The sequence below is a fragment of the Chroicocephalus ridibundus genome, chromosome 6, assembly GCF_963924245.1.
Source record: "Chroicocephalus ridibundus chromosome 6, bChrRid1.1, whole genome shotgun sequence".
Classification (NCBI taxonomy): domain Eukaryota; kingdom Metazoa; phylum Chordata; class Aves; order Charadriiformes; family Laridae; genus Chroicocephalus; species Chroicocephalus ridibundus.
Genome location: NC_086289.1, coordinates 43,278,174 through 43,303,320, shown reverse-complemented (window position 1 = coordinate 43,303,320; position 25,147 = coordinate 43,278,174). Strand labels below are relative to the sequence as shown.

Genomic DNA, 25,147 nt, shown 5'->3' with positions numbered 1-25,147 from the left:
TGGGAGATCTTTCAAATCTTAGATATCTACCTGTAGTTGAACTCCTAAATACAGCAGTGCCATATATGCTATTTTTCTTTTCACAAAATGACATGCAGAAACACGTCTATTTGTTTTGATGGATCTCCTCTATCTGTGAAGGATTTCTGAACATTTGATAGCCCTATCCCATCAGATTGCTCCACACAGGCCAATTATAAGGAGAAACAGCATATCTGTTAGCAAAGATGCAGACTGTGACCATACAGCTGGCACCTGGAAACAGAGAATCAGCCTGGATGGGTCTGGCAGCTCCTACCCAGAGTAACTCCCGGGTTTTAGCAATGCATTGCACAGATAATTAGAACGAGATGGGCCTGCACACAGCCAGCCCAGATGTAGCAGACCTTTAAGTGCTCAAGCTCCCTACTGAACCTCACCTGTGAAATTCTGAGCCTCTTCACACTTTGGGAGCCACTTCCCTTGCCTAGTGTCTCTACCAGAGGAAAAACTTCTTGTAAAAAATATTGTCTACTTAGTTGCACAAATAGGTAAAACAAATTTTCAGAAAAGGATGCAAATGTACTTAGAGGAGCCTCAAATGAGCTAGCTAGAAACTTTGCAAAATGGTAACTGAATCTTACTTAAAGTTAGAATAAATAGACCTGTGGGGAAGCCAGTTTTGTGGAGTGCATTTTAGTTCAAGCAAGATGAGCTGCTTGGCTTCCTAACACTTGTTCTATTTATTCCTCTACTACAATCTTCTCAGTGTGACGTCTTTAACAAGGAGATCACAACATCCTCTATACTGGCCAGGGAGATTAAGCAACAGACACACAACGAGAAAGCAAGAATCTGAGATTTAACTAAAAATCTATGCCAGTTTGCCATAAAGATTTGACATTTAAATGACTGAATAATGTTAATCTTCCACTAATATCAGACTGCTGTTATGAGTAGGTATTACAGGATAAAAACTAAACCATTTCCTTTTGAAAATACATTTCTTTATCACTATATAAAAGATGTCTGCTGATTTTCCCTAGGGTATCTTATGTTCCTGGGAGATAGGAATTTAATGGTGGACTTGCCCATGCCTAGCCGGCACTTACACCACAAGCTAGGGAACAAGGGGTTTGTTTTTCACTTTCATAAAGCTCAATAAGCATGCTATTCCCTGCTAGAATGTCAACTGGTATACAATCAGAGCAAAGTCCATTTATTTTTGAACTGACCAGTAACAGATCTTGTAGTATTTCTTTACAAGATTCATTGGTATAACAAAGATCCCAAGAACATAATGGAAGTAATTAACCTCTCATTTCTATGTTCGCATTCATAAGACTGCTTTAGGGTGAGAAGCAGGAAGAGAGAAAAGAAGATCATAGTTGAAACAGAAAGAGAAATTTATCTCTTGTCAGTAGTCTGGCCACACTACAAAGCAAGTACACAAAGCAGCAATAAATTAGGGTTTTTTAAATAGAAAAACTAACCAACAATCTTAGCTAGAACTGCATAGCTGAATGCTCAGATATGTGGCATCTGAACTGCCTTTCATTTAAATAAGTCTGCTTTAATTGCTTATTTTCTATCTTTTTCCACTGTAAGACAAACAAAGATGCCATTGAGGATTCGTCTCCCCTGATAAGGCAATCAGAACATGAGCCTGCAATTACAGTAATATTTTGCATAAAGGCTTCCATTATATTTATTAATCCACAAGAGCTCTAATTTCAAAAAATACTATTTTACTATGCTACCATCCTCAACAGTGCAAAAAATTCTCTGGATTCTTTGCGCCTATACTCCAAGCTGCTCAACTGGTCCTCCTCTCCGTAGAGGACCTTTATTTATTCCATTTCTAAGGATAAAAAAGGCAGGGTATTGTAGCATCACTGAATATCTAGCAGTTCAGCAACACCTGGCTCTTCATACCCCCATTCCTTTGGACTGCTGCCCATGTCAAAGATCGGCACCACGTAGTTCACACATACAGGATGCATGTACTACCTAGACATGTATGTTTGTAAAGCCTCCTATTAGTCATTCCTGTACTGCCATAAATTAACATTAAGTAGGTGATTAGAGCGTTCACAAAGGAAACAGTCCTGCTAGCTTCATTACCTCTCTCAGATGGATGCTCTTTACTCAAGATTTTTACTGTAATCGCTGTTAGCAAAAAATATTCCACACAAACCAAATATATATTCCATCTTCTAGTGCAATCCTTTTTCTCAGTCTTAATAAACATTCCCCCCCCCCAAAAAAAAAACACAAAACACAAAAACCAAACAAAACTTGCAAAATAAGGAGGAGATACACGTGAGTCCTCCTAGACTGAACTGTACACCCGTTAAATATCCCTTGGAGAAACCTGTTCTGTGGAGAACTATTGGTAAGAGAAGTAACGTGCCTTCCATGAAAATGTTTTCACACAGATGCACATACTAAGAGAAGAGAAAAGAAACAGGTTATTTACCACAGGAGCAACCACCTCCCCCCTCTCCACCAAAGTACCCCTATTGATATAGAGCAGAGAAGAGAGGAACACATTAACATGTGAGATAGTGGAAATCTGGGCAGGAAAATCAGCAGTTGTTCGCAGTAACTTAATCCCAGTATTATTCTCAGTTGAACTAAACAACTTGGGCACTCTAAATCATTAACCTCATTAAATTCTAAATCATTAAAAAGAGCTGATTTCAAGACAAAATCTCTTTACAACACTACTTTAGTTCAGCAATGAAGAAGGCGCAGCAAGTATGTCAAGTGACAGACTCATATCATTTGTTGACATACTTACACATTGAACGTGTCCTAAAGTAGATGCGTCTTGAAAACCAAACACTTTTTTTAACCCTAGTTAACTACACTTTAAGTTTGAAAACCTCTTAGTTTCCAAGATAATTTTTACCTAGTGTTACCTATAAATTTCAGATTATATTTTATACTTAAACTTTATTCAAGGTATCAGTGAGAACATTGTTTCCTGTTAAATTTTTGGTATAATAACAGCAAATTGATTCACCCCATTAAAATGATAAGAAAAGGATTCTACTTGTTGGAGCTAGAACTAAACCAGCAAAACCTTAACAAGAAGCAATGCTTTCCACCTATGAAGAAAAATAACAGATCTTCAAAGCAATCTCAGAAGCCTCCTCCAGAATTCCTGAGATTCCAGAATTCCTTAGATGTAAATTCTAGAATCTCACAGCTTCAATAGTAGATTATTCTGTGTCACCTGTTATAAGTAAAGCTTTCTTCCGTCATCCTTTCTGAACTAAAATTAAAGTACTTCTTCATACCTACAAGAAAAAATAGATCCCATTTGCTTATCTACAAAGACTATTGGGATACTTTTTCTTCTGAGGTTCAGCACTATGCCCACAAACATTTGTATAGCTGATAAAAAGTACTATACACAAAATAAATAATATTAATTTATTGGCAAAGCAATACTAATCAATATTGCTGAACACTAATTTCTTCTCTCAGTAGCAAGCAGCATGAAGAAATCTGAACTCAGGGCGGTGAATACAGAGGCTCAGAGATCAACTGTGTGGGATCAGGTCTGTTAAGGCCTCCCTGGGACTTACAAGAACATGTACTCTGCTGGGCCAATCTTCCTTGATTCAGACACCGATTAGATCCCAGTAGAAAGAGAGGATAAATTGATATCCACCTGCTTCTGCACAGTCATTCACTCAACACCTATGATTTTGTTTGGACACAACAAGGTCTGGTAACTGTATGGCTTATCTGTAAAAGATGGCACTGATGATGTTAGTTTGATGAATTGCTTCTGTATAGCCTAAGACCTCTGATAAGCAGGTTTGCATTCACCTTCTCTTTAAAAGAGTACTAGATGGATCTGTTAATGAATGCAACACACGTACAGTTTTATGTCTTCCTGAAACACACTCCTCTCTGCACTGACATAGAACAAATGGTCCACAACTTTGCTCTGACTTCCAAAAGACTCAAGACTAGTTGGGCTTGGCCTCCTAAATATTCCAATATACCCACCTTGGCAAGGAGAACCCCACACCAAAACAGTGCTATCAGCGGACAGTAAGATGTTATAAGAAAAAAGGAGGAAATTACAATTCATGTATATGACATGACAAATCAACATCTAGAGCCATATTAGCATGGACTGTGACACAGGTCCTTGAACATCAAATCTAGGAACTGGGAGGGACTGTCATTTTTTAAAATCTTCTACAGCAGAAAGACTGCCCAGGGCAGAGCCTAGAAGTACAGATTTTGTACATTTGAAAGATTTCTTACTTCTGGTTAACTGCCCAAAGACTGGAAGAGGCTACAAGCATGCTGCATTATTACTGGAGAGAGACCCTGTTCTGAGCTGGGCCTTAGAACTACCTTCCATGCAGAGGAGGGCAGATACCCTTAACTCTGGATATCCAAGCAACAACAGCTACCACAAAAGTCTTCAAGAGCCACAAGTTTAAACAACTCTCAAGTGGTAGTTTGTTGTTCTCCAGCAATCTTATACATTTGGTGAATGCTTGGTATATGAAAGTAGGCATCTTTCATATCAAGAGCTGTTCACCCTCCTCTTTCACTTGAGGGACAGATAGTTGTCCCTAAAGAGAAAGTCCTGCTCTTGACTTTTTATATTTCTGATAAAGTTGATGTTGCTTAGCCTCTTGCTCTTCCAGGGAACCACAAAGAGCAGAAATAAAACTGTTTTCAAGAGCGTACTTTTAATTTGTGGTACTGAGAACAGAAACTATGCCAGGGAAGGTTTCAGAGATATTGTCAAATGAGGTATCCACCTATACAGAACAAAGCAAAAAATCACCATTGAAAAAGACTGTTTGTAAAAACTCCTTTTAGGGAAAATCTGTAGCTCAGTCTTCACAGAGACATGTCTTCATTTCAGAGAGGTCTGTAAAAGAGGAAGAATTCATTTGTGCAAAGGACTTGAGGGACTCAGGGATTTTTATTTGGCCGTGGAACCTTTAGGCTGCCTGTTAGCACTCCAAATCCCCATCAGATCAATAAAGCCTGCAGTCATCACATCTGATAACTCCTACCTTCCAGGAAATAAGCTTGTGAGTTTTATTCTAATTGTTAATTGACAGGTGTTCGTGCCACCAAAATCAACAGTAACAAGAGCACTTAGAGATTCTTGTTGGCGGTCTCAGAGAAGGTACGAATAAAAGATCAAGCACTGAATTTCTCTTGCAGTCACACACTGCTTCTCTCTCAACTCCCCTTACTCTACTGAATTTGTTCCTCCAAACCTTATCAACACAACGTTAATTTTTAAACAGTACCTTTCACTAGCAATTGAATTAATTAGGAGTTTGTCAATGCATAGAAGCCAATCCAGATTAAGGCATGGAGTGAATTTAGAGTTGAGCTAACTATCCCTTATTTAATCCTTGCCTGGATGTTCTTATTCTGCATCAAGAGAGTCCAATTCCAAAGCTTTGAAGTGACTTCTGTGATTTGGAACTGGACACACTCATCCTGGCATAAAGGCATACACAGTGGGGAAATCAAGGAAAAACAGTTACACTGGAGTAAATTTTAAGCATATAAAGCCTATGGTTTTATCTAGATTAGAGCTTTTTGCAACAGCATAGCCACCTTTTCTTTGACACTGGGGAAGAAAAGCACTGACACTGCTTTATCTCAGTGCAGTACATTTACACGGTGTAGCCACATGCGTTCAAAAACTCCTGGCACTGACAAGGTCCATATTGCCCAAGCCAGCTGGCATAAAGATGGGGTGTATTCCCTCAGGGTGGGATTATAGCTCTGTATGCTATTCAGGAAAATAGGCCAGACAATTGAACTTCCTTTACCAGGTGCATTCATATGCCCTGTTTCACAAGTAATGCTAAAAAACGACAAAAATGAATGAAATCCTGAAAAGATACTCTTTAAATAGCTTTCAGAGCAAATGCCAATTGCAGCCTTCTGGGAAAAGGTGAAACTAGTGCTGCTGCTGCAGTACATCTGTTAATTAGTCTGTAAGGATTTGTGTTTATGACAAGAGTGAAAACTAACTATTGCAACAGAAGTAATACCAGCTGAACGCAGTTCTTCTGTTTTCTTCAATTTCCTAGGAATACTCAGCATACCCACACGGCACGAGAGTGACACTGGAGCTCGCAGGGCAGGAGTCACTCGATTCTACTAAAGGGGGTTTACTCAAAGGACTTCAGGCTTTTTTTGAACCTCTGCACCTTTAACACTGCCCCAAATATCTCACACACAGCGTATCCCTTGCTGTTTCAATCCACTGTTGTTCTGTAACCAGGGATACATCTAGAGATCACCACAGGTTCCCTGGGAAAGCAAGTCAGTATCCTTGAAATGTAATTAGAGAATCACAGGGGGATTTAATCTTATTGAGATTTTAGAGTAAAACAGTATTTAGCCCTGGCACTAACACTCTTCACCTAATAAACAAAATAAAAATGCAAATCAGCCAGAGAAACAGCTACGACAAGCACTTTCACGAAGTCCACAATGACAAATGCCAATCTCCTATTTGCTGATGTGGCACAGCAGGGGAATAAGCCACCCTTTCCCTGGCATTAGCTTAAATGGTTCCTCACATATACAATCCATGTGGAGAGTACTGTCCTGAATTTCACCGGAGCTACAAATACTTCGTGTTTGGTTTTTTTGGGTTTTTTTTTGTTGGTGTTTCTTTGGTTGTTTTTTTTTTAAGTTAGGCTATGCATGCATGAGAAATGGGCATACTCTAGCCTTACAAACAGTACAGCCCTTACAGCCAGGGCCTCCATGACCGAACACAAAGAACATCTTCACTGCCAGCTACCCTGTTTTTCCAGGGATGAACTGGCAAAAAATGACTCTCAACACTGAGCCAACCGAGTAAGTAAAGATGTAAGTAATTAGGTGAATGTGAGTGGCTCTCTAAACTCACAGGACAAGGCCACAGTGAGAATCAGATGTAGTCCTCCAAGGGACAAGAGAAAAATAGGTCATGGATCTGAGCCACTGAAGTAGTTATATCTCTGGAGCACTCTGCAAGTCATTGAAAGAACGATTTTACAGTATCTTCTAAAAAGCTGCCTTCCCTCTGCCGATATGGCACTGTTATTTTTCAGAGCCAGGAACAATTTCAGCTGACATGATAGGAGGCTGCTATACAAACAAGAACTCGACAACTCATTTTAAGACACGTGGTATTAAAAACACAGGATATAAAAATCAATAGCTGCTACATGGGACACAAGTAAGTCATTTAACAAAGTGAAAGCAGTAAATTAGCTTAATGGCAGGACCCCATGCTGCAATATAGATCAAACAATTTTTGGTTTTCCACTTAAAACTGACAGGACTAAGATTATTCAAGGAAAACAAGTTCATTATCTTATCTCTTCTGAGGAAGGGAAGAAAACTTAGAGCGTACAGACCAAGTGGAGAATCGAAACAAAATTGAAAATACAGTCAGGAGGAAATGACTGGCAGTTGGATGAGGAAACTAATCTTGAAAATGGACCAGAGGCTGCTGAAAGCGGAGGCAGAGAGGAGGAATAAAGGGGGATTTACGCAGATTGAGGCAGAATTCTCAAAAAACAAGGACTCCCTATCAGAATTACTATGCCTTTTTAGGAACCTACTAGAATATGAGAAGTACTTAAATTTGCAGTGTGGATTAGTGATTTGACAATTTAACCATTTCAACATTTTACACAGTATTAGACAGTATGGCAGTCTGAAAAGAGAGTAAGTTGTTTGGAAAAGCACAACAGCAAAACACAGAAATTACAAGTTCCCAAGTAGTTTAGAACAGGTAAAATACTAATATTTGGTTCTGAATGCTGTACTTTACTTCTACAGATATACTACTGCAAACTATGCTGATGTGAACCTCTGAGCATGTCACTGGGGAATATATAAATAATTCAATCAGCTGTAGTTCACAAGGGGATTATTTCGATTTAGTTATTAATAATAAAAATTCAGTTATTGAAAAGCTAGACATACAGCTGATACAAATATTATATTTTTAAATTATTATTTTGTTAAAATATTTAGTTGTTTCGAAGTGTGTATCTTCATAAGCATTTACGTTAAGATGAATGTCAATGCTGTGAAGTTACGCACTCAAAACTCAAAAAAAACCCCATAATTAGCCTTCTCTGGACCCTTTACAGATTTGCCTACATTAAAATACAGTCTTTATTTATTTGAATTTGCCCCTTTTCACACATGCCTCTGCCTCAATCACTGCATTTACTACTTCAGAACTGGCAAAACTAGGACTTGTACAAATAATGTTATTAAGCAGGACTGTTTTATCGGTGAAATAAATGCATCATGAACTGTGAAACATTTTCACCTGGCCTCTGGCAGGGCTGTATTTAAATGAGAAAGAGGGCCTCGATGAGGGCAGTGTGGCTGGAGGTCTTGGAGGAGTAGGGCCTTGCTCCGCAGCTGCCTGATTAATGCCTCACCTCTACTTTGTATAGATGGGGAGAAGGATGTCATGGTGGGTCTGCGAGTGGTGAGAAGGGAGCTTTGATCGTCCTTTCTGAGGAACAGAACCTCTTTAAAGAGGTAAGCTTTCAACTTTCCTTAGGGAATCTTTGTTTTTATTTTGCAGGTAGTCCTTCAGTTCAGGCTACTTTAAAATACTTTTTTTTTTTTTGTTTAAAACTCTAAGGAGTTTATTCTAGTGACAGACTAGAAGATGCAGGTAGGACCAGGGAACCATTGTTTCCTTTTTTCTAAGAAGCTAAATATTTCTCTGTAGAAGCTGAGATTAAGGTCAGTGTTATACTAATATAATGCAGTTCCCTTTGAAGGAATTGCAGGTGGAAACACATAAAACAGTTCCTTCCTGGACCTGTTTGAACACTGCATTTTTATGGCAATGGTGTAATTATGATTCCTTACGGATTAATGAGGGTGCTATAAATTGAACAGCCCAAACTGGATTGAGGAACTTATTGGCTTCTCTCCCTTTTTCTGGAAAGAGTATTTTAAAAATAACATGCATTTGCTCTCCAAGGCTGGATGTGATTTTCAGCCAGTGATTTCCTATGTCTGGCTCATGGGAATTGCAGGAGAATTGAGCTTTCAAGGGCACTTGTTAACATGCTCCCAGACCCTGTTTGTGGCTTTGCCTGGTTGCTGGGCAGTAACTTGTGACACAGCACACTAATGTTAAAGACTTCTTGCACAGAGTAAGGGGAGAGATGACTACCTTACCAATGCGATCTGGTGTTTCTCTTAAGAGACATGTGAAGTTAAAATGCTAAACTAACAATGCTAAGATAGGACATTTGGAATTGGCACTGTATGGGTAACTAAGCATGGTGATGTGAGAAACCTTCCTCAGGTGAGTTGGTGCTGACAGCTGGAGAAGACAGCATGAGGTTGTGCTGAGAACAAGCTTATCTGATGTAAGACTGAGGCTGTGGGCATGACATCTGACAGCAGCGGTCGCTGAAGGGAGGACTGGACTGCTGTTCACAGCCCTTCCCAGCTGCTTCTTACTTTCTCCCCCAAATCTAGCAGCTGAGCTGTTTGTAAAACTGCTAACCTGATCTACTTGACCAGCACAGGTCTCTGCTCCTTAACCTATCGCTTAAGCTGTTTAAGCTAGCATGCCTCGTTCCCACTGAAACAGGAGGTTGCAGCGCTCATCTGAGCAGCTCAGCTCTCAGCTAGTAAATCTGAAAATGAGGTAACGAGCAGCTGGGGATGGTAATCTGTGCTCTGCACAGCTGCTGTGACAGAAGCACACAACAAAAAGAATGTAAGGGCAGATATTTTTTGCAGATGTCCTCTTTCCTTAGAAGCAACAAACCCATACCACTTCCTGGACTGAGCTTTTGTCACTTAAAGGCTAATAAAGTTCAAGTGAAACAAAAGTCAGATGGACTTTTTTCCTCCTCATCTCAGCGTCTGGAAAAAAAAAAGCTTTACTAGAGGAAGAATCAATTCTGAAGTTGGACTGTGACTGACAGGCAAGTTTTCCAATGCACTGAAGAGCCTATGCTAAAGACTTACACTGGAAGTCAAACATCTAAAGCATCTCCAGAAGATCCCCCTGTGTTAAAGGCCAGTAGGTATTTATTGGTGTCCGATTTCCAGATGGGTTGGTCTATTCCACCACATGGCAGTACACTAATGGAGACAATGGTTCTTTTTCTACCCCCTCTCTGCCGAGCTCTTCCTTCAAGAGGGATTGTGAATGTTACAGCCACCTTTAAGCACAGAGCTAGTAACAACTCATGCCAACAGATGACTGGAAAATGGGTTCCTCCTTAGTGAGGGTCTCTAAGTGTTTTCCCATACACAGAAAGAATTTTTATTTAAAGCAATGAAAACAGCCAGTTCTTACTGTCTCCTAAAGTAGAATTTCCTTTGACTTTCCAAACCAAAGTGACTTCATGTTAACTCCCTGCTTGCCCAGCAGGCTGTCCTGATTAGAAGTTTATGACACTCTTAACATTGGATAGATTTCTTGGTTCCAAGTATATGTAACCTTCCTTTTGGAAAGGCTTAAATCAAGTGGCCTGAAGTGAGGAGGAGAGAGGCATGCAGGTGATTTGCTTAGGTGGGATATACATTTGTTGGTGATTAAAGTTCCCCTCCATTTTCTTGATACAGTAAATAGGAAAAGATATAATCAGCTGTTCCAAGGACCAAATGAGCTTGACTCACTACAGAGCAGATGAAGCTTGTGTACACAGTGTAGCATACAAACTGACCCATATAAATATTCCTCTACAGAATTACTAAGTAGTAAAATCCCCTGCACTCCCATTCTCTCTAATGGAAGAAAATATTGCTCCTAGTTAAGCAATCCTTTCAATATAGGAGTGGATAAATTTAATAATGTAATGCTTTTGTGCACTGTTATCCCAAAGGCTGACTGAAAATCAAAAATTATTTTTCTTGCTTTTTACTTAAACCTGCCATTCTTCCAGAAGAATGTTGCCTGATATTCTAGTCATGAATATAATCAACTCAAAGGTTTGCTTCTGGCTAAGTTAATCTGATAGTGTTTCACTTAAGTCTCTTCTATACCTTACTTTTGTGTCACAATGAGAACTGGGTTCAGGAGAAATCTGACAATGGAATGTCAAGTTCATAATAACTGAAAATCCTGGCTGTTGATCAGGATTTAGCAATATGTAGCTGAGATGTGGCTCCTACTGTCATTCATGATAACATCAGTTACTGTCAGGTGTTTTCTGGACAGAGCCTCCCAATAGTCCTACTATGTCTACTTGGATGTGATGTCAAAGGGCTTTGGAAACTTCACAGTAATGCCCAGAGAGCATGTGTGGGTATTCCCTTAAAAACTGTCACTGATTCTTTAACACTGCTCTGGGAGTGATGCTACACAGATGCCAAACGTCTGGTTTCTGTGGTTGCTCCTGATTCAGTCTCAGGATAAAAAGGCAGCCCCTGAGAATGTAGGGTTTTTTAGTACTCAGTGCTTGCTACTGTAGTTTCTTTCTTGCACATCACCTGTAAATCTGATCCTTAAGGTGAGCAACAGATGCGCAAAAGTCACCTTTCATGTGCTTGCAGAACTAACTTTTGATAAATTATGCTAAACTAATATGCAGAGAAAGACAAAATTCAATATTGCCAGTGGACATTAATAGATCATGATATTTTCTGCTTGTTATCAGTACCTGGGAACCTAGCATATCTCATACGTCTATACAAACTTTGATTATCTAGATTAAGCCAATGCTTTGTTTAATCTTTAATGGAGGGTTTGAGCTCAAATTTGAAGCTGCCTTAATTTCCCAGCTTAGAGACAGAGAAATAGAAGAGGCTTATATTTTACATAAATTGTGGAAGTCAAAGGCAGAAGTCTGAGTGCAGTGGCCTGTTATCTTACTGACTTCATGTAAAACTTCCACTTTTAACATTCTTTGCAGATCAACTTAAATTCAGTTAAACATGTGTAAGAGCAAGCTGAATCAGCTTCCATGCTAAGACCGCTTTAGCTAACAGAAGACTGTTATTTGGAGACACATCAGATGTCCATATAAAAAACCCCACCTACTCTGAACAGAATCTGCTTAATTTGAGGACTCTTAGATGCTTTCCCTGCTTGTCTAAATCTCTGCAAGTGTGGCATTTTTCCTACATGTTGGCTGTGAAGATGCATGGGGCTGTGGGGTGGGAAGAAGCAATTATCACTTGATGGATTAAATTACTATCTTCTGCTGTGTGGAAATTCTGATACTGTAACAGTGGCTGAAGCATAAGGCACCAATAACTTCGAGGGATATTGATCCCTGCCAAGCATGCAGCAGGTATATGAACAGGTAATCTTGGCCTTTTTTGCCAAGAGTAACTGCTATTATCTCAATATGATATAAAGGAAATAAGGGGAAATAATTTTGCTAATGACAACTGCATTATTTTGGGTACCTTATTAGGTTGGCACTAAGCAATAATTAAAAATACTGAACCATAATTCCAGTGAATGCAGGATAGTAAGCTTTGGAGAGATGAAAGGATGAATAAGGATAAATTCTTAGCAATAAAAATGTAACCACAGTGTGCTGAAGTAATATTGCTCACTAAAAAGAAAACCTCAAACTTCAGTGTCAGCTTACACTTTCTAATCAGTTTTAGTTAACATGTGTTCTTTGTAGCACCTGGCAACTCATTTGTTTCCTACTATGGTGGAGGTCTTAATGCCCCTGCCACTGTCAAGGGCACAAAGCAACACTTTGAGTGGATTGCACTAAATCTGAAATGCAGAAAACTGACTGTAGCTCATTCAGATATAAAGTCAATGCAAATCACTGTTTAAGCATAATTAAATATTTATACTTTTTTCAATGAAAGTTGACAAGTGGAAGACTTGAAGTTTTTGGTGCTCACTGAGGAGCCTGGGTAAAATCAAACCTGGTAAAACTGCTCCTGCTCTATTTGCAGGTATGCCTCATGACTTATGCATAAGAAACATAAAGAGTCTGTGTTTAGTATGCCAGAACTATAGATCATTACATACTGCAGAACTTCTGTCAATGCCGGAAACAATTCTGATATGGTAAAGGTACCTTGACCACAGTGACACTTACTCAATTACCAAGTACAACTTGGCTAAAGCTTCTATGTGAAACTCTAGTCTCTTTGAAACAAAGATGTCTTGATGCCGCCAGGATGGAACTCGTTCGGCAGACTAACGGGGAACGCGGACGATTCTTGCTTGTAAAGTACTCTAAGGTTTGTAGATGGGGAAAATGATAAAAAAAAAGTTCAAGAACAACAGAAGGTTGATTTTTTCATATCACATAAATGAACTCTGCATTAGATGGAAGAACGTTCCAGTTCTTAGGACCCAAAAACACAAATGGGGAAGCAAAAATGCATGTTTTCTAGAATGTTTTAAATTATATTGGCACAAGCTACGTGCAAGTTCTGCTTTGGCTTGCTACAGAGTACATTGCTCGGCTTTTGGGCAGCCTTGTTGCCTCTTTCAGCTGGCCAGTGTTTCTTTTTAACCCATGAATTTGGTGATTCATCTTTCTATTCCATTGCAAGAAGTCTAAATAAATCAAAATCTGAGGAAGCCACGTAGGAAACCTCAAAACAAAGGGGAATTTTTAACCCAATTAAAGCTGTTACCTTGTTAGTTTTGTAAACACTGCAACAGATAAGCATTTTAAGTGAATAAGCTAAACATCTACTGGCCTAACAAATAAATTGGAAACTCAAATTGATAGAGATTCCATTTGGATTTCTCAACTCTTGAATGCTGCATCAAATGAGTTAAAAGCTTTAGTGACTATTCTAGGAATTGATAGGCAAGATTGTCACTGACTATGGTTTCTGTGTGTACAGCAGAAACCAGGTAGAAGCTGGAAATAGAAGTGTCTCTGTCTGCAGAGTAATATAAAGTTCCCAGAAGTTCTTAATGGTTTCTGGTGTAACTATATTTTCATTACAGCTCTATCCATCGCTCTAAGAGGTTAATGCTCTGCTAGAATGATTTCCTAGAAAGAAAAATAATGGTGAGAGCAGTACTGGAAGAAGTTCTGGGAGCTAGGAGAATGTTGTACAGGGAACTTTGAAGATTCCAGAAAATAGGAGAGCCTTTGACATATAAAGTTTTGCCTACAAATGTTGGAGTGCCTGAGCTACAGGTGTATGTTTATACTGACCACAAATACTTGTTCCATACCTCTGTAATTATTCTGACCTATTGTTTCTTTGTGCTTTTGTTCACCATATTCATTTGTTTCAGGAGACTTCTGAAGACACACTGCAAAGCCTTATATGAAATTTCATGGGAAAAACATATCCTAAACTGATAAATATCTATAGGGCAATTAACACTATGGAGATTCAATTCTGATGAGACTCCTCTGTACAGAAGAAAATAAAATAGGTGATACCTTGTTTGACTTGTAAGATTTAAAATAGAAAAACGGATGTGCTTACTCATTTGTTGAAAGGCTAGACTAAGTACCTTAACTGTGCTATGAGACTCAACTGACTTGTTTGGGTTTTTTCTTTGTTGCTGTTCTGGCTGAAATGTTACAAGAAGTGGTGCATAAAGAAGGCGAACTGTGGTCCCTCAAGAGCTGGCTGTGAATCTGTTGTTGCAAACCATGACTGGATATTTCCAATGTACAGCATGGATGCTAGGTAAGAAAGCAAAGCATGTATGCTTTCCAAATGATGGCAAACCAAATTAAATAGGATAACTGTCTACAGTGTCCTCATTCTAGTGAACATAGTGCATAAAAAAAAAAAAACAAACAACAAACCCAAAACATTCTGTGCTAGTTTATATCAGAACAAAGATAAATAGGCAACCCACAAATTATCAAGGGGGCTGGAAGCTATCAAAAAAAAAAACCCTTGAGTTTTGACTGTTAGGAAAATACATTATAAGTGTTACTTTTTTTTTTTTTTTTGCAAAAGGATGCTAAGTACATATACTTAATAGTACACATGAACTCTAAAGATAAAATGCCAGAATGAAACTTGAAGAATGTTTGAAAGGGTGAGGGTCAAGTAAGATGCTATTCTGTAGCCTGGCAGAGTAACTGTCCCATCTTCTGGAGAAAAAAGGCATAATCAAATGTCATGTAGTGGAGATTATACAACCAGCTGTGCATAAATACTTGCAGAAGTAAGACTTGGCTAATATTCCAGAGGAATGAATCTTCAGTTACAAACTGAACTGATATTGCTTATAGTCAAACAACCAGTCTGCATTTTCTTAGTACTAGACTACCTGTAGATGTTAAGAGTAACGACTGCTGTTCAAGTGAGTGCCCTCAAAACAAGGAGCTGATGAAAATACTTACAAGCTCTGTTAACAAATATTGTCTCTGAAGTGACAAGCTATAAAAGTTTCTGCTGGCTGCTTTCAGTCTCTTACTGCAACATATGTACTGGGCCGTCAGTGTTTAATTTCTAACCGATGCCATAAAAATTCTTAGGACAAGTGTAAAAGTATAATGAATATCCTCACTTGCCTGCAAGCATCAAATATTTCTCCTTTGGTTTTAATTTCTTCCAAATAGCAAAATCCATGAGAAGGAGTAAATGTTTCCAGCTTAAATTTCAGGACACTAGCCACAACGTGTTTCTGCACTAGTGTCATAGAGGAAGGAAAGCATATCTCACCATTAAAGCTGGAGGGTGGATTTGGGCTATAATTTAATTTCCACAGCAGCGTGTCCCAATCATTTGGTAAGCTTGTAATTAACCTCTTCTTGGGAACCTCAAGTAAACAGAACTTGTTTGAGGAAACTTTGATTACTCAATGTGAACTGGATTTCCAGCTAGAGTGGCTGTTCTTGTGTTAAAGCAAGCATGTATTTTGGAAGCCTGCTTCCTCAATGATGCTTTCTGCCCTAGCAACTGATCTTGCCACACAAGGAATCTAATACATACAGACCCTGCATGTAATACTGTGCTAATTTCTTGTGCTAAAAGCAAGTTCAGTTTGAAATGCCAGGTTTGCAGGGTATGCTGAAGTTGGTGGTATTGAACTCCCTCCCTCCTGTCAGTGAAGGAAAAAGTTTTCAAGTACTCAAAGTATCAACAGCTCTTCAGAACATGTTTCTCTCTTCCTTTCTATTAAGGAAATTAAATCAGCACATGCAGCAGTAGAATGGGTGGAAGATAAAGCATCTCTTTAAAATGTAATGCTCTCTAGAATACATGCTTGCTCTTAGAAAAGGAAATGGAAGATTGAGCTGATGGCTGCCTTACAGAGAGCATGGTCACATCTGGGCATGAGTAGCTTCCTGTGTGGATGGCACAGTGTCTCAAGGCTTCCTCTCATAAATGAGGAATGTCTGTTCAGCCACTCCTCTGGCTTACTAAAGGCATACATAAATGTTTTTCAGCTATTTTAACTTTCTAAAAGTTCCAATTATGAAATGTTTCTCCAAACTTTCCTGTTTCTCAGACTTTATACTTCCTGGCCCCTATGGCAACTATCAAAGTACTCTAGCATGTTTTTGGAGAAGCACAGTCAAGGTTCTTGCCTGAAACGGTCCTGTCATAAGTAAAATTGATATCAGTGTTTTGCAAGGATGAGCAAAGGAAGGCTAAACTTGAGGTACTTCAACATGGAACTGCAGACTATTTCTACTAAATCTTCTTGTCCATGCTATGGTACTTGAGATAATAGAAGTTTACCTTAGGTTTGTCTAATATCCTTTCTCTCAAAGGGCAAAAGCATTTTCTACTTAAGCCAACAAACAACAAAATGGGTTATTTCATTCAAAGTTAGACAAAGGCCTTCAATGTAAATTCTGCTACTCAGCAAAGACTATATACACACACACATGCAAAAAGAACTTAAAAGTTTGTTCCCTAGGCTTAATTTTCCAAGCACTCCTTACATCTACCAACAGCTTAGTCTGGTCTTGTCAGAAGCTTATTCTTCTTCTAATTGCCAGCACAAGGGGTTTTAAATCATGTTTTGACAGCTAAAATACTATGTCTTCATAAATAAAAAGAATTGTCAACAGTGCTAATGCAGAAGCAAAGGAACCAGATGCAGTAGGAACCAGAACCAGCTAGGGGAGAGGACAATGATTCAAAAGTTAAGAAAAGCATCTGCTTATCATTTGATAGCAGCTATATGTCTAAATCCAACCTCGAAAATTGGATCCTGCTATAGCTGGCATAGAGATTATGAACATCTCGCTGGGCAAAAAAAAAACCCTGTTTAGAAATAATAGTATTAGATCAAGAGGGTACTCCGTTCACTTCTGTCCTTTTCACTGTAAAAAACAAACAAGCGAACCCACAACAATTTTCTGGTGTCTGAAGGTCAAGCTAGCAAGCTTGCATCTGTCTTCTAAGCTTCGAAGAATCTGCTATAGTAAAATAATAGTAGCTTTACTTTATATGTGGCATATTTCTCTTCTCATATTTAGTTTGCGCATGGGCCTGTAGGTTAAGCCTTTCTCCACTGAAATCCTGAGTTGGAGGGGTGCACACAGGATCTCACTTCTCTTCCAAGCTCAGCTCTATCTCATTTTATCAGCATTAAATTCACATTCAGATAACATAGACATGGAATGAGAATGCTTTTTGAAAGCCACAACATTAAAAGTTTTTAAAATGAACTGCCCAGAAAGGTATTAACACCTAGATTATGTCAATATTGGCAATAAAAGACATTGTATGACCCCCCACCCATGACCAACACAATGTGTGCCAGTACCTCACAATATGGAAAGAAACACGATATTTAGTTGTTCCTGGACCTGAAGACCAGCTATTTCCCTTCCAAGCAGAGATGCCTCAGCGCAGGCCGGAGGGGAAGGGCTCAGATCCTCCCGGGACGGAGGGCGCCGAGCTACTTCAACCTGCTCTCCGTGGGCTGCCCTCGCCGCCGGGGTGGGGGGCTCCCGCCGCTCGGAGGCCGCCGCCTTCCAGCCCAGCCCCTCTCCTCCGTCCGCCCGTCAGCAGCCGCCCGGCGGACAGCTCCGGTGCGGCGGGGGGCCGGGGAGGCTGCCGCCCTGATGCCCTCCCCCCACCGCAGCCCGCACTTCATTGCGGCTCCCAGCGCTACGGGGGCTCCGTCCCCCTCCATTCCCGGCCGGTGGCAGCCCCAGCCCCGGGAGGGGCACCCCCCCCCGCCGACGCCACTGGGGACAGCCCAGCCGGGGAGGCGTTTCCATGACAACCCCCTTCCCGCCCCGGCGGGGCCTTGCACGCGCCCTCGCCACAGGGGGGCGACGAACCCTGGTCCCGTCAGCGCCCCCCCACCCCCCCCGCCCGCCTCACAGCCCCCGTCGGGAGGATACAGCTTGAAGCCCCGGAGGATCTCCTTAGCCCGCTCGTCCGTGGCCGACATGGTCCTGCCGCGCCGCGCCGCGGGCGGACGGGACTGGGCCGGGCTGGGCCTGGCTGCGCGGGCCTGGGCGGGAAGGCGGCGGTGACAGCGACGCCTCAGGACCCCCCCACCCCTCCCCCCTCCCTCCCGCCCTCCCGCGCACCCGCCACTGGCCGACGCAACCAACCCCAGCGACTTCCCGCCGCACCGCCCCTCGGCCAATCATCCGCCGCGCTCGCCTCGCCGCCCCGCCTTCTGGCGCAGGAAGGACGGCGCGGCTGGCCAATCAGACTTCATTCACCCCTCCCTCATTCAAGGGCGGCTGCGCAGCGGTCGTTAAGGCGGCTGCCCCGGCTGGGCTTGACGTCGCCGGGGGGACGGGAGTCGCCGCAGGACAAATCTCTTCCGGCCGCTCCGCTCCTCCGTTGTGAGGCCGGGCCGCGGGGGGGCCGAGTGGAGGGAGCGACGAGAGGAGGCCGCGACGAGAGGAGGCCGCGGGGGTAGTCGAGGGGGCGAGAAGCCGCCACAGGCCCGGTCAGCAGCCGCCCGACGGCAGCCCGGGCTGCGGGGGCTCGGCTGGTGCTTCCCCTCAGGAGGCCAGGTCTGGTGGTGAATTGGGCCCTCGGGCAGCTTGCGTAGCCGTGAATTTGGCTACTGCCCGGCTGCTCGCTGTGTTCAGACCCGGAGCCGCTTCTCCGTGTGCCGAGGCTGGGGCTGACAGGACCAGCGTTACAGAAAGTTTAAAATAAAGGGTGTGTTTTCCCTGCAACAAAAGCAGCCTACTTTGTACTGCAGAAATTTGGCCTTTGCGTGGCAAAGTAGATTGTGGGGGGAAGTCTCTGGTTCGTTAGCGCATCCCAGAAGCCAGGCTGTTCTTTTAAGATGAGCACAACAAATTAACTGCTCTATTAACAATCAGCGCAGCTAATACAAGGCATTAATAAGTCATGAGAAAAATAAAGGCAGCAGCTGTAATCCAGGACCAGCGAACAATCATCCGTGGCTCCACCTGCCTCCAAATCAGCCGCTGTACAAATGAGGAGAACATGAACATTAATAAAGATCGCATTTAATGCATAACGACAAGGCCACTGCCAGTATAACTAATAAGAGATCTTAATAATAAAAATAGGTAGCATCTATTTGCCTGATGTATGTGATCCACGCTTAGTTCCACACCATCAGTTGAAAAGTGTATGAACGCATGATTTTGAATCTGGGCAGAGCGCCAGGGATATGCTATGCCAATATATATCTATCTTTTATTAAGAGTCCTTCCTGGGTTTTAGATAGCATGTAATTACACAGCCAATCTAAGGAAGAGGGACTAAAGATCACCAAGGAGAAGAGACTGATGGGGAGAAAAGGTGAGCAAGAAAAAAAGCAGACCTGAAGAAGGCAGAAACAAATGGTGTGTGGGAGGATCCTGCCAGGTGGAAGTACGACATGCTGGTTTACTCAAGACATAAGGAACTCAATCCTGCCTCTGTTCAGGCTGCTCAGAGATGAAAGAGCCAGAGACCGAACGGATCTTGCAGCGAGCAACTCTTGCAGTGTTGAAGGGTTTCTCTAGCACAGGGGTAGAAGTGTTTCCAGAATTTAGAGTTGAGGCCTTTGTGTTTTCTGGCCAAATCTCAGGATCCCCAAATTCACCTTGCTGTTCAGGAAAGCTCAGGCCTCTCATTTTTGAACTTCTGAAAATGACAAAAAAGCTCATGGCAGAACTGTGAAGTTTTTGTGACTGCTGCAGGCACAAGCAGCAGTGGAACATGTGACGCAGTAACTCAGAGAGTGACAGAAACCCTGAGATCTCTCTCCTCTCAAAATCCTTTGGCTGCGTTAACGCAAACGACACCCTTGAGCACATCGTCTTTCCAATCTGCTTGCAAGAAAGTTGCTGTAAGTCTCACTATCCCTTTGTGCCACTTTGTACTGAAAACTTCACCTTTGCTTTCACATCTCTGGCAGGTGTGACAGTTTCTGAGCTGCCATTGCAGGTGAGAAGATGCCTCCAGCCTGCTTTCTGCATCCCCAGAAGCTGTTCTCTCATGGTGCAGATAAACGAGCTGGTGTTTCTCCAGATCAGCGTAACCGGGAGACGGTTCCATAACCTGGGGCTTCATCCCACCCCACACTTCATGGAAGGGGATGTACAACTGCATATCTGCAACGACCTGGCCAAGGTGTGAGATGAGAGTCCAGCAAGCAGCTTAGTCTCTGAATCCTGTGAAATGTGGAGAGCTTGACAGCTTCTTCAGCAGAGCGTGGGAGCTCCCATCACCCCATGTTCTGGAGATGTGTGCTGGCAGCTGCAGGGGTCAGAAGCCTGGAAGGAGAGAGGATAAATGGATGATGCATGGTGAAAGCACACACAGATGAGAAACAAAACTGCATCCGGAACCATACACAGCTCAGCTTACCCCTAGAGCTACTGGCCATTCGGTCACGTGCAGATGCACCTGCTCCTGCTCTAACATGGCCATGGTGCCAACAGTTGATTTCATTTTGCTTTAAGTTTGTTGGGAAGTGAAATTATTACAGATGCTTTAGGAACCAGATCCTAGCCCTGGTAGCTAAATCTAGCCTAGTGTATGATTTGAGAATGTAATGTGTATTATGCGGGTTATTGGTAAGGTCCTGCGTTGTCCTAATGTACCTCTTTTCACAAGAGTTTTTGATTTAAACCACCTTATTTATGAAAGTTAAGGAAAAAGATAAGAAACACAAAAGTACCCGCGTTCGCTGTTGGCCCTCTCCTTGGTGAGGCTGGGTGGTAATTTTCTTGCCAATGACACATCCCTCATCAGAAGGAGAGGAAGAACCAGCTCCAGAATTGTGTCCTGGGGCACCGGGAGGTGCACACCTACAAGGGGCGAAGCTGGTGTCGCTGGCCTGGCATGCAGGAGGCAGACGCCAGCAGGATGAACAGCCAGAGGCACAGGGTGCTGAAGAGCCTGAAGAACCAGATGCCAAACTTAGTGTGACAGAAGCTGCAGGACAGAGGGGTGTCACTGTACGTTAATCACACCCTTCCTGGTCTCTATCCCTTACAGGTGACTTTGTAGCCTCATGCCTTGGCTTTTGACTGAGGGAAACGATGTTCTCAAAGTCTCTCTTGATGCTCCACAACCCCACTGCTTGGAGTACTCTGGTACTCTGGATTTATGCTTTTTTTTCTCAGGCAATGCAGGGAAATAAGGTGAATTATCTGCTGCCTAAAAGGGACCTGGATTGCAGAATCACAAGGGGAATCATAGAATCGTAGAATTGTTAGGGTTGGAAGGGACCTTAAAGATCATCTAGTTCCAACCCCCTGCCATGGGCAGGGACATCTCCCACTAGATCAGGTTGCTCAGAGCCCCGTCCAGTCTGGCCTTAGAAACTTCCAGGGATGGGGCCTCCACCACCTCTCTGGGCAACCTGTTCCAGTGTCTCACCACCCTCATGGTGAAGAACTTCTTCCTAACGTCCAATCTGAATCGTCCCATCTCTAGTTTTAATCCATTCCCTCTAGTCCTACCATTACCCGACATCCTAAAAAGTCCCTCACCAGCTTTCTTGTAGGCCCCCTTAAGATACTGGTAGGCCACTATAAGGTCTCCTCGGAGTCGCCTTTTCTCCAGACTGAACAATGCCAACTCTCTCAGTCTGTCCTCATAGGAGAGGTGCTCCAGCCCTCTGATCATCCTCGTGGCCCTTCTCTGGATACATTTCAGCATGTCCATATCTTTCTTGTAGTAGGGGCTCCAGAATTGGATGCAGTACTCCAGGTGGGGTCTCACGAGAGTGGAGTAGAGGGGCAGAATCACCTCCCTCGACCTGCTGGCCACGCTTCTCCTGCTGCAGCCCAGGATACGATTGGCTTTCTGGGCTGCTAGTGCACACTGACGGCTCATGTTGAGCCTGTCATCTACCAGCACCCCGAAGTCCTTTTCTTCAGGACTGCTCTGAAGCCAGCCACTGCCCAGCCTATATCGGTGCTTGGGATTGCCCCAACCCAGATCGAGGGCCTTGCACTTGGCCTTGTTGAACTTCATGAGGTTGGCATGGGTCCACCTCTCCAGCCTGTCAAGGTCCCTCTGGATGGCATCCCCTCCCTCCAGCGTGTCAGCTGCCCTACACAGCTTGGTTCTTACCATTAATGTACCTATAGAAATTTTTGCTGTTTCCCTTGATCTCCTTGGCTAGATTTAATTCTAACTGAGCTTTAGCTTTTCTCACCAGGTCTCTTGCTGTTCGGACAGCTTCCTTATATGCCCCTCATTCTAGCTGTCCTTTCTTACACTCCTTATAAAGTTTCTTTTTGTGTGACAGTGTGTCCAGGAGCTCCCTATTCATCCAGGCAGGTCTCCCAGCATTCTTTCCTGCCTTGCTCTTTGTCGGTATAGTTTGCTCCTGGACACGGAGAAGGTGATCCTTGAATACTGACCAGCTGTCCTGGGCCCCCCTTCCCTCTAGAGCTTTGTCCCATGGCACTTTGGCCAGCAGATCCCTGAAGCGATCAAAGTCTGCATGCCTAAAGTCCAGGTCGTAAGCTTGGAATATATCCTCCTAGTTGCCCTGAGGATCTTAAATTCTATTGCTTCCTGGTCACTGCAGCCAAGGTTATCCCTGAGCCTCACGTTGGTCACCAGCCCTTCCCTGTTGGTGAGAACGAGGTCCAGCCTAGCACCTTTTCTTGTTGGTTCCTCTACCATTTGGAGGAGGAAGCTGTCATCTATGCATTCCAGGTGCCTTGCAGTGTTGTCCCTCCAGCAGATGTCAGGGTGGTTGAAATCCCCCATGAGGACCAGGGCCTGTGAACACAAAGCCACTTCTATCTGCCTGTGGAGGGCCTCATCTGCTTGGCTCTGCTGGTCAGGTGGCCTGTAGCAGACCCCTGCTGTAACATCACCTTCCCCTATCTTCCCTTTAATCTTAACCCATACACTCTCAACGAGTTCCTCGTCCTTCCCCATGTGGAGCTCCATCGATTCTAGCTGGTCACTGATGTAGAGGGCAACACCTCCTCCCCTCCTCCCCTGCCTGTCCTTCCTAAAGAGCTTGTATCCATCTATCCCTACATTCCAGTCATGGGAATCATCCCACCAAGTTTCAGTAATGGCCACTATGTCATGGCTTTCCAGCAGCATAGTGGGAAGAGATGGTGTGAGTCAAGAGATAATCCCAACATTAAAAGATAAAATGGATTAACATCTCCCTGCATGCAGAAAGCTGGATGGGTGGAGCAAGAGGTTGCAATAGCAGGTTAAAAAGGGATGAGACAGCTGGCCATCCTCATATATTTCACTTAAAGAAAAGAAATCCATCCCAAAAGCTGAGCTTAGCTGACACTATCCTGCAAAGTCCATGTCAGCCAGCCAGGTTGGTTGGCTGCAGTCAGGAGGTGTCAGGACAACCTGACTAAAAGACCCTCCTGGCTGACCTCCGTGTGACTAATGCAGCTGATTTTCACCCGCAGGCTCCAGCAAGAGGGTGCAAAAATGATCCATGGGAAATAGCTCACAATCGTGTATTTCCATTCCTATTTCAGCCTGGGATCCCAGCTTTAATGAATCTTGAGACAAATGAGGCCATGCACTCGCTTGCCCATGGCAACTGTTCCAGCGTGTCTGCAGGCTGACACGAACCATGGTAGAAGGCCTGTTTAGGATGTGATTAAAGAGGTAATTCTCCCTCCCTGCGCAGATGAGATCTAAGTGTGGCTTAAGTAAATTACTGAATGGCTTGTTATAGCCCTGGCTGAGTTCCCTTGCTGCACAGAGCCTAGTTTTTTTACATCCAATTTGCCGTGACACAACAGCGTCCCAACACCTGCATTTCTGTGCTTGCCTGACACCCCTTCTCTGGAAGATGGGACCCCGGGGACCTGCTGCGGATGGCTCTGAGGCGCAGGCTAAGCACCATCAGTTTTCCTAATAGTTTCTGATGTTCATTCCCTGAAAGCTCACCCCTCCTGACAGTGCTGGTCCATGGTTTGATCTTCAGGGACTAGCTGACTGAAAGCCAGAAGCACTTTGCTCTTGGCTGAAGGATTTTTAACAGAAGCACACTTTATTCATCGTGTGGTACAGACGTCGGGGAGGCTAACAAGCCCCAAACCCCCTCTTGTTTCCTGCTCTTCTACCCTGCCCCCAACAGCTTTTTGGCTCTTGGTCTGTGTCCTGGCAAGGCTCTCGACCCCTCCAGCTCCCTCCCTGCTCCCCCACATCACAGACTGACCTCTGCACTTTGGTTGGGCCATTTTTCTGTGGAGTTTAAAATCACTTTGAGCACCTTTGTGATCTTTCATGCCATCTTTTTTTCCATTCGCACCTCAGGAGGACTGACTGGCCAGTGGCCGGTGGTCTCCATCGTCCTGCCCCGGGCAACCAATGGCCCCAGTTTAGCTTCTCGGGCATGGCCTGGTTCTTGCCATAAACCAGAAGATTTAATCCCCTCTGAAGGCTGTAGCGTAGACAAGGATTCAACAGAGGAATGGGACCTGTTTGTGTCAAACAGAACACACTGTCAGAACAAAGAACACATGGAAGCGTGGCCTGACGATGGTGGCCCCTTGGCATGGGTCAAGCGCAAAAAGCCCACGATGCTCCCACAGCACCTCGTATCCCTGAAACGGAGAGGCAGAAACTCCACTTGCTCGTAATTAAGCAGCTTCTTGGGACGGGGAGAGGCAGCATTTGAGGGGGAGCCACTGCCAGCACATCCAGCCTGCCGCCCCCTGCTCCGGGGGACCGGGGGGGACCCAGCCCGCCTCGTCCCCGCCGCGAACGTGCGCCGGCCGTGTCGGCCCGGTTACGGGGGGATGCCGGTGCTGGGGCCCGGCGGCGGAACGTTCCGAGCGCGGCCGCGCGT

General features: G+C 43.4%; 1 protein-coding gene across 1 annotated transcript in view; it reads right to left on the bottom strand.

The window, feature by feature from the left end:
- Positions 1 to 18,454, bottom strand: part of PDE6D (phosphodiesterase 6D) — a 42,887-nt gene extending 24,433 nt beyond the window's left edge. The window contains exon 1 of the mRNA XM_063339891.1: positions 18,264 to 18,454. Within this exon, the coding sequence (XP_063195961.1) occupies positions 18,264 to 18,313 (50 nt within the window). The 5' untranslated portion in view covers positions 18,314 to 18,454. The remainder of the gene's footprint in view (positions 1 to 18,263) is intronic.
- Positions 18,455 to 25,147: the final 6,693 nt, after the last annotated feature.